This window comes from Sinocyclocheilus rhinocerous, unplaced genomic scaffold (genome assembly GCF_001515625.1).
Source record: "Sinocyclocheilus rhinocerous isolate Xijiao unplaced genomic scaffold, SAMN03320098_v1.1 scaffold1204, whole genome shotgun sequence".
NCBI lineage: Eukaryota > Metazoa > Chordata > Actinopteri > Cypriniformes > Cyprinidae > Sinocyclocheilus > Sinocyclocheilus rhinocerous.
The window spans coordinates 653,693-668,717 of NW_015654935.1; the positions used below are offsets into that span (position 1 = coordinate 653,693).

General features: G+C 38.7%; 1 protein-coding gene across 1 annotated transcript in view; it reads right to left on the reverse strand.

Annotated features, from left to right (window-relative positions):
- The window catches only part of LOC107717794 (protein FAM188A), a 51,702-nt gene that overhangs the window by 32,858 nt on the left and 3,819 nt on the right, over positions 1 to 15,025 (reverse strand). The window contains exons 4-10 of the mRNA XM_016524665.1: positions 13,465 to 13,641; positions 13,160 to 13,211; positions 12,804 to 12,918; positions 10,548 to 10,621; positions 10,295 to 10,374; positions 9,949 to 10,019; positions 5,919 to 5,999 (exon numbers count right to left, since the gene is read on the reverse strand). Coding sequence (XP_016380151.1) covers positions 5,919 to 5,999; positions 9,949 to 10,019; positions 10,295 to 10,374; positions 10,548 to 10,621; positions 12,804 to 12,918; positions 13,160 to 13,211; positions 13,465 to 13,641 — 650 coding nt within the window. The remainder of the gene's footprint in view (positions 1 to 5,918; positions 6,000 to 9,948; positions 10,020 to 10,294; positions 10,375 to 10,547; positions 10,622 to 12,803; positions 12,919 to 13,159; positions 13,212 to 13,464; positions 13,642 to 15,025) is intronic.

The following is a 15,025-nucleotide window of genomic DNA, read 5'->3' on the forward strand; positions in this document are numbered from 1 at the left end:
TGTGCAATGCATCTTTTTTCCTCAAGGTAACTTTGTTTGATACACAATAATGACGTGACGTTTCACTCATTACCGCAGGCATAAAACAAACGAATATCATTAGCAAAAATTGAAGTGGTTTGAATGGCTTTACTGCAGAGCAATTACTATATGCAATGAAATATAAATGTCACTGTCATTTGATGCTGGATGTGGTGAATAAGCTGCCAGTGATCAAAATATTGAATATGAAGTCATTGAAAACCATAGTTTTGAGAATATGGTTGAGATGGTGAATATAAGCCAGATGCTGAATGTACTGTGGAAGTGCGCTCTGACGATGACAGCGATGGTAAAATCATCTGCTCAAATTGAACCCTTTTAAGTTTCAAAAGGTAACGAAATATGCTTTATTTTATTCTTCTGTAGCCTAATTGTAAATATCAAGAGAGTACTCGAGTCCGAGTCGAGTCTCGAGTCATGTGACTCGAGTCCACACCCTTGACAATTACACAAATCAATGAATCTGTGAACTGAATCAACCAGTTTACTAAATCAGACAAAAGATGCTACTTGATAGAAACACTATTATGAAAGCAGCTGAACTACTGTAACATTACTGAAGAATGTAATTATGTTAGGATCACAGCTGCTTTTAGTTACTTCCCATCACAGCATCTGACTACACTGGGGCTAACAGATTATACTGTAGTCAAGCTTAGATTTGGTCTAAGAAACTTAGGAAGTAACTAACAAAGGATAGGGAAACTATCAGTGTGTAATGATAGATGTGCAGATCTTAGATGAGATGGATACTTACTGTAAATGTTATTTTCATGTTATTTTATGTCATTTTTTATGTAGAAAAGTCTCTACACAGACTATATAGTTACTATACTAACAGACTATAACACACAGTACTACCGGCCTACACACAGAAACAATGAAGGGTGATTCATGGGCAGAAGTATGAGATGAGCCTTTGTTAGTCCTGAGGATTTTGATCCTGCAGCTCTAATCAGGATGAGAGACCTCAATCATGAAAGACCCCATCAAATACATTAAAGCACTGCTGCTCCAAGCCCATTATGCTTTAACAGCAAATCAACCAGCCCTGTTCAGAGACCCGTCTATTTCTAAATAATACATAACTACATTCTAAGTAGAAACATAAATTAGTGTTAGTGCTGCCTACAGTATAGCAACATGGTAACATTGACACCATGACATTGGTTATTTTGCAACTGTCAAATTTTGTCTGAAGTATTTTGTGACATTTAAAAGGAAACATGCACTGCATTTCAAAGAAACAAAACAAAAAAATGTTTGGTTATGCTGGATCTGCACTTAAAAAGGTGTCTAGTTTATATAATTAATAATAAAATGATAAGAGTACTCCATCACTATCAGAAATGTCCTGAACAGGAAGGAAACAAATCATGGAAAAAAAATGTATAGTGTGACCCTCTCTCAGCACATGCACAAATGCTGGATGAGGATAATGTACTGACAGTAAATGGCCTTAAGTGTAAGACCATGATTAATGCTCGCTGTCAATCTCATTTACCTCCAGGTGGAAACCTTTATGAGAAACAAGCATTTCCTCTGTTGAGTAAAGGGATAAAACACACGGGTACTCACACAAAACTCAGTAAACACTGTAATCCAGTGGGTTTTAAAAAGTCTTGCTCTCATATAGTTGCATAAAGCTTTAAGCTAATGCTGGGCGATAAAATGATAATGATAATTATCGCGATATAATTGTCCTTGATGAAACGATAACAAGAGTTTGATAAATGTTCGATATAATGTTCCCTATCGAACGGTCTCTCCTGTTGTGTTTAACATGCTTATGGGGAAACTCCCGTTTACTCTGATACTGAAGCCTGATTTGTGCAACTGCACAAACAAATGGCACTTCAACCCGCCAAAAGGGAGGAGCTGCTATATAAGTTGGCTCTTAGCGGCATTCGTCAGAATTTTTCTCCTTCAGCGAAGAAGATCATCTCCTCATTGGACTCTGAAGAAAGAAGCCGAAGCAAGAAGCTCAGCCTGCTTCTCGCCGTAGAAGAGCCTCTGGCAGCAGCAGATCGCAGAGCAAGCCTTCCCTTCGGTCATCCGGTGTTTTAAAAAGAGCAAATTTTCTGTGCAAATGTCACGCCGCGAATGTGGCTCATGCAGGGAACCCCTGTATGACATAGATGTGCACGGTTAATTGCACGGGCAGCACCCACGCTGAATGCTCTCACTGTGAGAGCATGAGTCTCTCCCTGCTTCACTCGTGGATCGCCTTTCACGAAGGCGGTCCTCCTCAGGAGCCTAGGAGGAAGAAACAGCAGAGTAGCGGGGTCCAATCGAGCTCGCGTGAACTCACACCGCCACACGGCCCGCGATTCACCTGTGTGCTTCACACGTGAGGATCAGCACACCTCGTCAGCAGCGAGCGGCTTGATTTTCTTTAGCAGATCTGAGGAGGAAGTTGTCGCTGATGACTCTACGTCATTGACAGCTTCTGACACAGAAGAGTGGGCGTGCTCCTGCGAAGATCCTGACACCATTCCTTCATTTCAACCAACTCTGCCCAGCGTGGACAGCGAGCTGATCCGCGTTCTCATCAAGGCTGTAGAGGAGTTCGGCCTAGCTTGGTCGGCTCAGGAAGAGCCTGCCCACAGCTTTTTAGACGAGTTGTTCCTGAAAGGACGGCGTCAACGTTCCTCTCGCCAGCGGCCCATCCCGTTCTTCCTGGAAGTTCACAACGAACTCACCAGGACATAGCGCGCCCCCTATTTGGTGCGTGTTAACTCCACTTCTGCTGCTCTCACCCCTGTTGACGGCGTTGAAGAAAGAGGATCTGGCAAGCTCCCCCCTCTCGAAGAGGCGGTTGCTGCGCATCTATGCCCACCATCGGCCCTGGGGGTAAAAGCCCATGCAGTGCATCCATCTAAGCCCTGCAGGACGACCTCCGCTCTGGCAAATAGAGCTTATTCAACGGCTGGCCAGGCTGGCTCAGCACTTCACACGATGGCGGTGCTACAAGTGTTTCAGGCAAAAGCTTCTCCGCAATATGGCAGAGTCTGGCCCAAGTCCTGATGACTTTAAAGAGCTGTGCACAGCGACTGACCTGGAAAGCCATTCAAGATGTGTCAAGCGGAGTTCTAAAAACCACAGAACGATGTTACTCGCTCAAGTTTGCTCGCAGGACACCTTGCTTCAGAGGTATTATTCAAACTTTGGTACAAGACAATGATGCTCACATTCTCCAGTCCGAAGTGCAAACTTTGCTTGCAAAAGGAGCCGTGGAGACGTTCCTCTACTAAACAGCAAGTCGGGCTTTTACAGCCGCTATTTCCTCGTTCCCAAATGGTTTCCCCATAAGTGTGTTAAACGCAACGCTCATTCCCTCATCTCAAGGAACCAAGGTTACGGTAGTAACCGGAGCGTTTATGTGCCAAAGGCGGAACGAAACAGCGCTTCTCATTCGAAGTGCGCAACAGACCATTTATCCGCTCGGCTCAAATGACCTGGTGATTTAAACTAATTTAAAGCCAAATGAAACCACGCTGACAAACAGCAGAAACACTGTGCGCAACGATACAGTCAGAAGACTACAAAGTCTACAAATCGCCATCATTTACAATGGATTTACTAACTGTAACACTAACTGCACCATGGTGTTGTGGCAAAAATGTGGGATATTCATATTGAATTTTATTATATTATTAATGTAGTGATGTATTAAATGAATTAAAGGAGTAATGGAATATAATTACAGTATTTTTGTGATCAAGTTATAGTGTTTGTGCATTTATACTAAATGTATTTAGACTACTGTTTTTCATATAAATTCCTAGAAACCATATAGTTACATATTTATGATGGTAATGAGGTGCTATATGTGTGGTTTTAACTGTATGCTACTATGGAAGACCAAAGGTCTTTTAATAAATTCTGAGTCAGAATAATTAAATTTCACCATATAAAAATGAGGCTGTTACAGTTTTTACAGATGTTACCGTTTTTGATAATTAACATAAATTTACATTTGCATCCTAACACAAGCTACTGTCAAATGTGCATTTCTAAGAGACCAAAAAAAAAACAAAAAAAAATAAAGAGTAATATTATTATAGCAGCCTGCACTGCAAACTGTGCTGAAGATAGGATACACACATCAAAGTCAGGCAACAAACCTGCTTCATGATTTGAAACAAAATCACTCATTACAACATGCAGAAACTAGGAAAAAAAAAATTCTATTAAGATATTTATTTTAAGGAAAAATGACTGGAAAAGTGAAGAATTCTAAAAGGTGAAGTGTTTGTCATGTTCTGACCATAAAGAATAGTTTAAAACCACAATTAAAGGTCTGGTTTCTACAGCTTTCAATTAGGAGCAAATATCTGCCTTTAAACTTGTAAGAAATAAAGATTTGGAATTTATTGTGATAATTACCGATATCGACTGATATGAAAAATTTTACGGTGATAATTTTTTGCCCATATTGCCCAGCCCTACTTCAAGCCATGAGAAGTCATGCATTACAGTGACTTTACCATCGTTAAGGGAGATGTTAGGCATGACAAATTAAAATGGCGACAACGGCAATATGATAAAAAACACAACTGTCACCATTTCAATTGCTTATACTTACAGTCTGAAGATGAAAACATACCCATATCCCCAAGTATTAAACCTCAGGGCATAACATGCCTCATACGATTTGTGCTGTTGACATGAATGAAAACTCAAAAAGTGCAGCCTGAGGTGTGTTATTACTTTTCCAAGCAATGGGATGAGGTTTTTCAACTGGGCAACAATAAAATGGCTGAAAAAAACACTGAAAGATGGACCCAGGCCATATCTAGGGACCAAAATACCACAGAGACACGGAGTGAGCTCTTTTGACACTGGCCAGTGAGCAAGTACCTATAACAGTCCAACAACCATATGACAAATAGGGCTGGGCGATATGGCCAAAAATATTAATCACAATATTTTTCCCGTATCATATGATATTGATTAAAATCCACAGAGTAAGCTACCTTTTAATTTAGGGCCCCATAAAATTAATTTGATTCTCCCCTAAATTCTGTTTTCTCCATTTAATTTTTTTCTGGAGTCTGTATTTTATGATTTAAAACAAATTTATCATCAAAAATTGTGTTTAATGAAATTAATCAAACTAATAAAACTAATTAATAAAACTTTAACAATTTAAACAATCATTAATCAAAGGAAAATATAATGATTCATTTACAACAAAACATTGCATTTTTTGTCAAAAGAGATGCTACACAACAGACCTGTATAAACTAAAACACAGATGACACTGTGAACACACTGTTGTCAGGTTTATTTCTGTTGTGACAGGCTTTCAGTTTAATCCATACAGAGTAAAAATGTCCAAAGCTTATCATCGTTAACAACATAAATTTCATGATCTTAATAAAATTATATCATTTACCAGCCAGCCCTAACGGCAACACTCTGGAAGGCCGTGGAATCAGCATATACAGTTCTCACATCCATCATAAGGACGTGCTTTAACACCAAGTACTACAGTTATATGAACTGACATTTCCACTCAGACCCAAGATACACCTCACATTAGCCATCTCTCTCTGTGAGCATGTTGGAGTGCCAAATCTGACCGCATGCCGCGTGGGCTGAAGCCAGGACACACCACACTGGATGCCTTATAAGTCCAAAAATTTTTCTGCCTCTCATCATCCATCCCATACTCCCCCTCTCTTTGTTCTGTTCTCTTCCAAAAGATGTCTAAAGCACTAAATCTATTTGCTAGCACATTCTTCTGTTTTTGATTCTTCACTCAATAACGAAATAAAAGAAAAGCAAACTGCCAGACTGTTTCAAATAAGAAAGAGAGAGAGAGTGGAAGACTGAGGGAAGGAAGAAAGGAGCTTATTTTCTTAACTCACCTTAGTAAAGAATACTGAGAGATGAGTCTCGCTGCCAAGGATCCAAATAGGGAATTTTGGAGATTTGAGAAACACGCCAACCTTTAAAAGCAGAAAAAAGAAACCGCAGTTGAGCACCAATCTCCATACCAATGCCATGATGGCCTGGCCAGCCACATTCCAGAACCATCACAAACAGGATGATTCACTGCAATAAGATGATTGGTAATACTTATAGGAACGGCCAACTATTCAATCATTCGGCTTATGAAAATGTTTTGAAGCCATTTTACACCCAAACACTAGAATGTTCACTATAACTGATTATGAACGGTTGATTGTATTATGTGAACACTGAAACATGTTCTACATCAGGGGTGGGGAACATCAACTCCTGGCTATATATGGCCCCAGAGGCCATTTAAACAGCCTTGCAAGGCCATTTAAAATGTAGTTTAAAACGTATACAAATAGTAATCAGCTCATTTCAATCCACAATTTAAAATGACTACGATCAAGAAAATAAAGGTGAATGCATTTTCAGCCATTGCATTAAATGTAAGTTATGCTTATACTTTGGCCGTCAATGTTCCGCGACAGTCCGCACAATGCAATTTTTGTCATTAGAAGCGTCTACTATTGTACACAGACCGTCCATGGATGCAAAAATCGGGCTGTGCGTGGACAGTCCGCATACAACAGCGCAGGCGCAAGATGAATGTTAAGATGTTACTGCGGACATACAGTGGAAATCAAAATTAGAAAACAATCTATAAATACTTGATTTTTTCTGAAATATTGTTAATCTTCCTTGCTCAAAATATGAAGGAATATCAGCTGTGGGTATATCACTGTTCTACTGTACTAACATGTTTGACAAAATAATTAAGGCATTTCAACAAAAACCTTTATTTTGTGGAAAACACAGTGATCAAAATTAGAGAGCAGTAACCACTGCAGCACACTGCGCTGGTGTGATCTTTGTCCACTTTTCTTCCAGTCTCTTCCATAGTTCGGCAACTGTAGTGAGTTACTTAGCCATAACTTTGCCGTCAAGGATTTTCCAGAGATTTTCAGTCTGGTTTAGATCAGGACTCTGGGCCAGCCATTTCATTATTTCAATGTTCTTAGCTTCAAGTAACTGCTTTATATGTTTTGCAGTGTGACGGGGACATTGTCTTGCATAAAAATTGCAGGCTGATTGGGAGATACTTGCAGGGAAGAAACTGCATGTTGCTGAAGGAGGTTCTGATAAACATTTACATTCACCTGCCACGTAACTGTATAAGAGGCCCAACTCCTGCTGCACAAAACAAACCTGCCCCCAAACCATGACACTTCCTCCTCTACCTTTCACGGACTTCTTTACGCACTCGGGGTTCAGTCTTTCCCCAGTTTGACACCGAACATGTTTCCCATCACACTCAAATAAATTCAACTTGCTCTCATCACTAATGCCAAGTTCACACAACAGGATTTTAAGCCCGATTTGCAAGTCAACAAGCTTGTCGACAGGCCAGGCTGTGATCGGGTGCAAATCAGCGGGTAATCAGCGCTGTGTAATTTTTATGTGTGAACTACTCAATAACGTATCAAAGAGGCTCACCGACGCCAAACAAATATCTAGCATGCTAAATATTTGGACCAGTCGGCCAACTCGACATCCTGTGGTGTTCAGGTGTCGCAACGAGCAACAGCCAATGAGAGAGCAAGACATGGGTTGAGGTCACCAGAAGAAAAACAGCAGAAGCAACATGGCTTAAAGGAAAGTGTGGACACAAGAAATGGAGCAAAATAACAGATTATCGTGCAAACAGCTTGCAGCACTAATTTCTTCCCAACGTCCATTTTCAAATAAACAACTCCCGTTTCATGCGTTGTTTCGCGTCAATTCCCGTTCCACTTCTTAATTGTGTTTTCGTGACAAAATGTGGTTTGGGGACCGTATGGAGTCGTTGGGTGAGAGTTGTTGTCAGCTCATGTAGTGTGTGACACCCTGTTGCGGATCATTTACATAGTGTCACGTAGTGTGAACAACAAAACAACTTCAAGACAGACAGCAAGTCATGTAGTCAGCAATCTGCCAATGTTTAAATTCGTGTAGTCTGAAATAGGCTTAAAGTTGGACCAGTTCTCCTCTCTCCACACAGCATGCTCCTCAGCAAAGGGGAGTCTAGCCTTTTAATTCTTTTTGCTGATGAGGATTCGCCATTGCAGTGTGCTGTCAGTCCGACTTCTCTTAAACATGCTGAGACAGATGCTTAGCCTGTTCAGCGCTGAACTGGTGAGCATTTTCAGCATTGGGTTTGTCATATAATTAAAGAAATTAGCACCAGGTGCCAGATTAACACCAATAACTTGGAGGTATCTGTAAGTGTTCTCTAATTTTGAGTGCTTTTTCAAATATCTAATTTAAGTTTTTTATACTGTGCTTCAGAATACAATTTATTTATGAAATATGCTTAAAAAACTGCCCTTCTACTCCTGTTAGGATAACGTCAAATAGGACTAAACAGTGACCTTGTAATTTAGGAAATTGTAGGTTGTTCTCTAATTTTGATCTCTACTGTATGTTAATTGCATACTTATTTACACATATATAACTTACTGACCCCAAACTTTTGAACGGCAGTGTACATGAACGGGTCTTGTTATGAAAAAGGTTCCCCACCCCTGATCTACATACAAACGTTGCACACACACAAACCACATCCATCAATCAAAACCAAATTAAAACGGAATGAGATGAGAGTCAGCAGTTTAACACAAGCCTGCAGTTCAAAGTGTAGCTCTGCACACTCTGCCTACAGCTCGATCTCCAGCAGTGCATCCAAACACTGAAAGCCCTCACACTCAGCTCACATCACTCAACAGGTGAGTATCAGCAGCAGATTTGGGTAGGAAGGTGTTTCAGGGGTATGCGGATTAAAAGGATCATGAGTATTGTGATGGGGGCTCGGATGGTTCTAAGTATGAGGCGATACATTTCTGCATTCCTCTAGTCCAAACACAGCTCACTGTACATATCCTGAAGCTCTGCTTAGTACAGTGCCATTCCAAACAAAGCAGCTTCTTAATTACTTTCTCCACAGGTTAAAACAGAGCCATTCCTGCCCAGGCTCATAAAACATACAGGATGTGCAGGTGCCAGATCTCTGATGTTCGCCCTTTAGAGGGCAACACATTAGTTAGGGAGCAGGGAAGCATTTAGCTTCTGAAATAATAAATAAATAAATAAATACTACTAACTGCATAATTTAAGGACAGTTTCATTTCTCCTCCTGAAATGCTGGACAAATGAAAATATATTTAGATTTATTGACTGCTAGGTTGAGTATGCACAGAATATATTTAGTGCTTATTATTGGCAAGACATGATTTGCAGGATGTGATGACATACTTGAATAAAACAATAATAAAAAGTAAACCAAAGTAGAACACTTTATCTGATTTATATGAAGTCTCCCTTGAAACATGATAGATGGCATTTGTTTAACAGTGAAGCATGCTGGGTAATGATGCTTTGCTAAAAAACATGTTAGGAAAAAAAAGAAGAAAATGAAATGGTAAACAGAAGAGAAAAAAGGAAGGACATGAACAAAAAGAACAAAAGACAATAAGAAAATAAACAGGCCACAGAATTTCCCTTGTACTACGCAGAATTTCCATAATTGTTTTACGTGTGAGAACAAACCTAGTGAATGTTTGTTCCCAATCATAAACATTCTTCAAGAACCAAAAAAAAAATAATTTGCAAAATAGTCTGACAGAGTGATGACTCTGACACCGTCTGTTCAATGCAGTCAATATTTCAGTAGATTATTATGTTGCATTACATTTCGCAAATTCCCTGTGAGATGTACAGCTGGAAAACAGCAAAACCACGAAGAAACTGTGAGCTTTGGCATCTGGACACTCTGCATCTTTCAAGCAAAACGTACTTGATTTATCAACACAGCAGACAGTGGGTACACTATCTATACCACATAAATTATAAATCTAACTATAGTATTATAAGCTCCTGTGAGGCTGCTAATGAGTGGACACCCACCTTGCAATAGCGCAGTGACTCCATTAGTGTGAGGAAGCCAACAGACGCCTGCTGATGAATGCCACGAAGCTCTAGAGAAAACAAAAATAAAAGAATAATTAAACTCCTCTATCAACTGTACAAAAATGAAGTCTAATATAAAGCACTCTTTGAAACCTAAAGACCTTAGCATTTTCTCAGCAAGCATTTTTTTTTTAAGTGTGCTAAAGCTGGAGCAAAACATTAGATAATGCTGCCATCAAGTGGTCTGTAAATGCAGGACAACTGTGACCTACTGTAACTCAAGAGTTATTTCAAACAAACAGCATGTCAACACATTAATATTCCGTAAAAATATGAAGCATACTCATTCCAGAACATTCTCTATCACCGTCCCACACGTTAGACACAGCATGCCCCGTCACCAGAAGGTTGATTAGACTTTGGCTAAAAAGTATGGGGAAAAAAAACCGTAACAAAACAGTCAGCATTCACAATAAATGTAGTTTAATGGTGCATTATAGATAAATCTATCAGATTCACAATCCAACTAGAACAGCTGCCTAGAAGTCACGATCAAATATAATGCTAAGAACTTGAACTCCCATCATGCATTTTACCTGCCGTGGCCATACACGGGGTCAATCAGAGGTTCAGAGGAGTCTTCAATCTCATTCTTTATGTTCTCAATTCCCTTCAAGTTGAAGTCAGACCATAAATACAAACACAGACACACGGATGAGCATGGCTGGCAAATGATACACTACAAAGGGCACAATTTGCCATTGTACACTATTGTTCAAAAGTGTGGAGTATTTTTTTTCTGTTGGCTGCTGAAAATTCTAAAATAATTTATTTATAATTTTAAAATGTATTAAAATTAATATAAAACAGTTAGTTTAAATGGTATTAATATTAGTTTTTTTTCCAATTGCTAACATCCCTTTGTCCAATCTATAGTCACATTTTCAAAACTCTAAACACAATTAGCACAACATGTTTGTTGTGACCATACCATTAACACAATTCATGTTGATTTCACACAATATTCTGTCAATTAACACGTTTCTAAAATGCTTACATTTTCATTTTACACAAGCTTACCCCATTCCAAAATCATGGATCTTTCTTATCTTTTTTTACAAATGCTTAAACACAGCATGACAGAAATGAAGACCTGATGTTCCAAACTTTAAATATAGCGTAAAGACTCAACTTCTGCAACAACAGCAGCTTAAAAGAGCTGATAAGAATTATTTTAATTACTAATAGTTGAGAAATAGCTGATTCCAATCTTAATGAATAATTCCAAGTCTTTCCATTATATGGTCATTAACAATAAAAAAGGCACTCTCTGGATTGGTTTTGTTCAAAACAATGCAGAACAACAAAGAGAAGCAGAAAAAGAAAGAAAATATCTGGATGTGGGAGAGTAGTTGGACCAGGACTGTCTGGTTTAGTTCAGCTACAAAATCAGACATCAAGAGACTACAACGGACAGTCAGGACTGCTGAGAGGATTATTGGTGCCCCCTGCCCAACCTCCAAGATCTTTACATCTCCAGAGTGAGGAAAAGGGCTAAGAAAATCACTCTGGACCCCACACACCCAGCTCACTCTCTCATCGAAAAGCCAGACATAAGAACAGTTTTTTTCCTGCAGGCTATATTCAGCATGAACAATTAAAACATTCATACCTATACATCGTCCATCACAACTGACGCATTTATACATATGATAGAATCTGAAAATTGTACATTTGTATATTAGACATCTGTAAATAACATATCTGCACACTTGTAAATAACTTATCAGTACACTGATTTAAACCATTATGTTTTTCCCCCTCTATATTTCTACTTCTGTATATAGTGCATTATTTAATTCTGTTTTTCTTATATTACAGAATTGTTATAATTCCTATGCATGTCTGCACTATCATGCATGTTTGTACTGTCCATACTTTCTTCTGCACTGGACGCTCCTGTTTCCAAGTCAAAATCCTTGAGTGTGTGAACATGCTTGGTAATAAAGCTCTTTCTGACTTTCTGACAAAGGAGAAGGAGAGGTAGGGTTTTTTCTTCTTCACTGACAGCAATTTAGTTTGGCCAATAAAGCCTTTACTTCAGCAATTCTATAACTTTTCTTTTACATTTCATAAAGTATTGATGACTCCTTCACTATGCACAGTACACATACTATCTAAAATGAATTCACACACACAAAAATGCAGAGTTCAGCTGACTGAATTATTATTATTATTTATTTTTTTTTTAATCTAAATGTATCTCATATTGTATGTTCTATACAGGTCGAACTGAGACATGGCAAGTAATGCAGTTTTTGTAATGCCATTAATTGTTATCATTTTGACAGACTATGCGCTATTATTGACTATATGTTCCTATTGGATAGAAAAACAGTGCTAATGTTTTGACCGAATTACTCGATTTTGAATCGGGTTAGCTGTGTTTTGATAGAGTTAGTATATGCAGAAAAAGGCATTTAGCATTTTGAAATGTAGAGTTTGTATTTAACAATGTGGTTTTGGCCAGAAAATTAACTATTTGGCTAATTGTGTGATGTAGGTGAGTTGCTGTGTTAAGAGTTTAGAAAAAGTACTTTACATATGGGTAAATGCTTGTTAGCAATTGAAAAAAAACTGTGTCATCAATATGACTGTTTTCACTGTATTTTTATGATGAGCATATGAGAATTTCAAAAACAACAACAACAAAAATATCTTACCCCAAACTTTTGAACGGTAGTGAAGATGAGAAATTGTTACCATGCAAGTGCATTATTACCTTGCTTTTAAAAGGAATTTTCAAAAACAAATTGGTAAAATGATCATGGGCGGGAAATGTAAAGTTATACCTTTGTAAGTATGACAGAGTACAGGAATAGCAGGACCCCAAATTTGTTCTTCCAAGTGTCGTACAGTGACAACACCGCCTCTCTCAACTCTTCAACAGTCCTGAGAGTCCTCTTCCTGAGGAAGGAGTAACCACAATGTGACTATCAATTGGGAAAGGTCCTTACTGACTTTTTATCCAGATGTTTTTTTAAAGCTCCGCCCCTTTCATTGTGAAATTAGTTGCTTCTGCACTACTGGAGTTTTCTGCCAGGAATTTGCATATTTGTAAAACAAGGAGAAGGAAAGGGTAAGCCAGTGAAGACTTAAGAAAAGAGAAACACAAGTGACGCAGTGTGGAAAGAGCTTGTACACTTACTGTATGACGCTGTGAAACCTCTCAAAGCCAAGCTCCTCAGCAGCCAAAGCAGCTACACACACACCATGCAAAAACACAAACGCATTTAACGAGACAACAGTCCTGAGAAAATTATTTGTAAGGTCACAGTTATAAGAATACACATCGCAGCAAGTTTACACTAGCATGCTGTGTTGGATCATTTACTAAAAATGTATGCATTCACTGTGAAAAGAGAGTTAAAGTATACCAAATATTACGGATCAGTGTTAGGCCCTGTTCGGTATCTGTACAACATCGAGAATGGCTGTTGCTAATTTTCTTACTCTGTGTGTCAGTAGGTTGGCTGGACTCAGGCTCTGGGTGGCTGTCAGTGATGTCACTGCTGTCTGTGGTTTTAGCACGAGGCAAGGTGGCCAGGTGAAAGGCCTGTGTCTTATTGAGACAGGCAGACTCCAGGATCTCACTGAGGGTGGAGCACAGGACTGTCCTCTGCTCTTCCTCTGTAAGATTACACAGCACATACGTCAAGCCATGCATCTGATTTCTGTGTTGCATTAAAGTTGCTGCACTGACTAAGAGTAAGCAAGTCGATCCGTTTTGCTGCTAGATGATGTGTTGGAACACCGTTGAGTAGTCGAGCTAGAAAATACTTCTCTCTATAAACTGTGACCCAGGGTAGCTGCATGCCATTAACTTTGCATCTAAGAGTTAATTTGTGTATATTTCAAATGTCTTGCAAAACCCCATGAAACTAATCCAGAGGTTTAACAAATTTTAGTTAGTAGGACATGACTGTTCTTTCTGTTTATGATGATGAAGCAGCATTCCAAGCAGGATACCAAATGAACATACTAATGAGGGCAACAGCTAAGAATGTCAAATATGATCATTACAAAAGAGTGAGGAGGAGATGATAGGAGGAGAAGAAAACAAAATCACTTCAACTATAAAACAAAAGAACACAATCTCTTCAACAACGCTGTGCAGTGAGCGGTGTTGAAATTGAAAGTGATCAAAAAATTTGGACAAATAAAGACAGTAGTATTATGGGTGACAGACAGGTAAAACAACGTTTTTTTAAAAAAAAATTTATTTACTAAGCAGGGCAAATTAGCGTGAGAGCACAATCCCATTAAAGCGCTGATGGGAGTGGAAAGTTCTGTGGTAAAGTTACTGACAATGTGCGAATAAAGAACACAGACGCAGCCAGCACATTTACATAATGACCAATGCAATCTACCAAGAGCAGCGCAAACAAGCAGAGCCGATGACAATAAGATGCGTGTAATCTACTAACAACACAGGCGCAAATCAGTTAAGACATGCTTTTTTTGGGGGCGGTAAATTATGGCGCAAACACCAGTAAACTGACAAGCGCAAACCTTAGTAATTCATGTTGCATGATTCATTTAAATACTCTCCTCCCATAAATTTTACATTTGAAAAGAAAACTCCTACAAATGCATATACAATATGGTCAGCCACAAAAATGACTATGTCCATGCCTTTTCATCATTAATTTTTCGCTGTGTGTCTTTAGTAAATCCTGACAGTAGTTTTTTAATGACAGTAGTTTTTTAAAGGGTTTGCGCTGGTGCAAGCTGTTAGTAAATCTGAGCCATAGTGAAGAACCACTTTCGCCAATTTTAGGCACACAGTAAGACTACAATACAGATATGTGCCTATAATAAGATTCAGGATGATGTCTTTCATTTTGGAAATATGATGAGGGTAAAAAAAAGTGCATTAAAAATTCTACCATAATGCTTTATGCATTGGCACCACCTAAATATCAATATTCAATAAAATAAAATCAATAAATATCAATATCAATATCTTTGTGAAGTCTGTCAAATCTCAAACAAATCTTACAATATATTTATG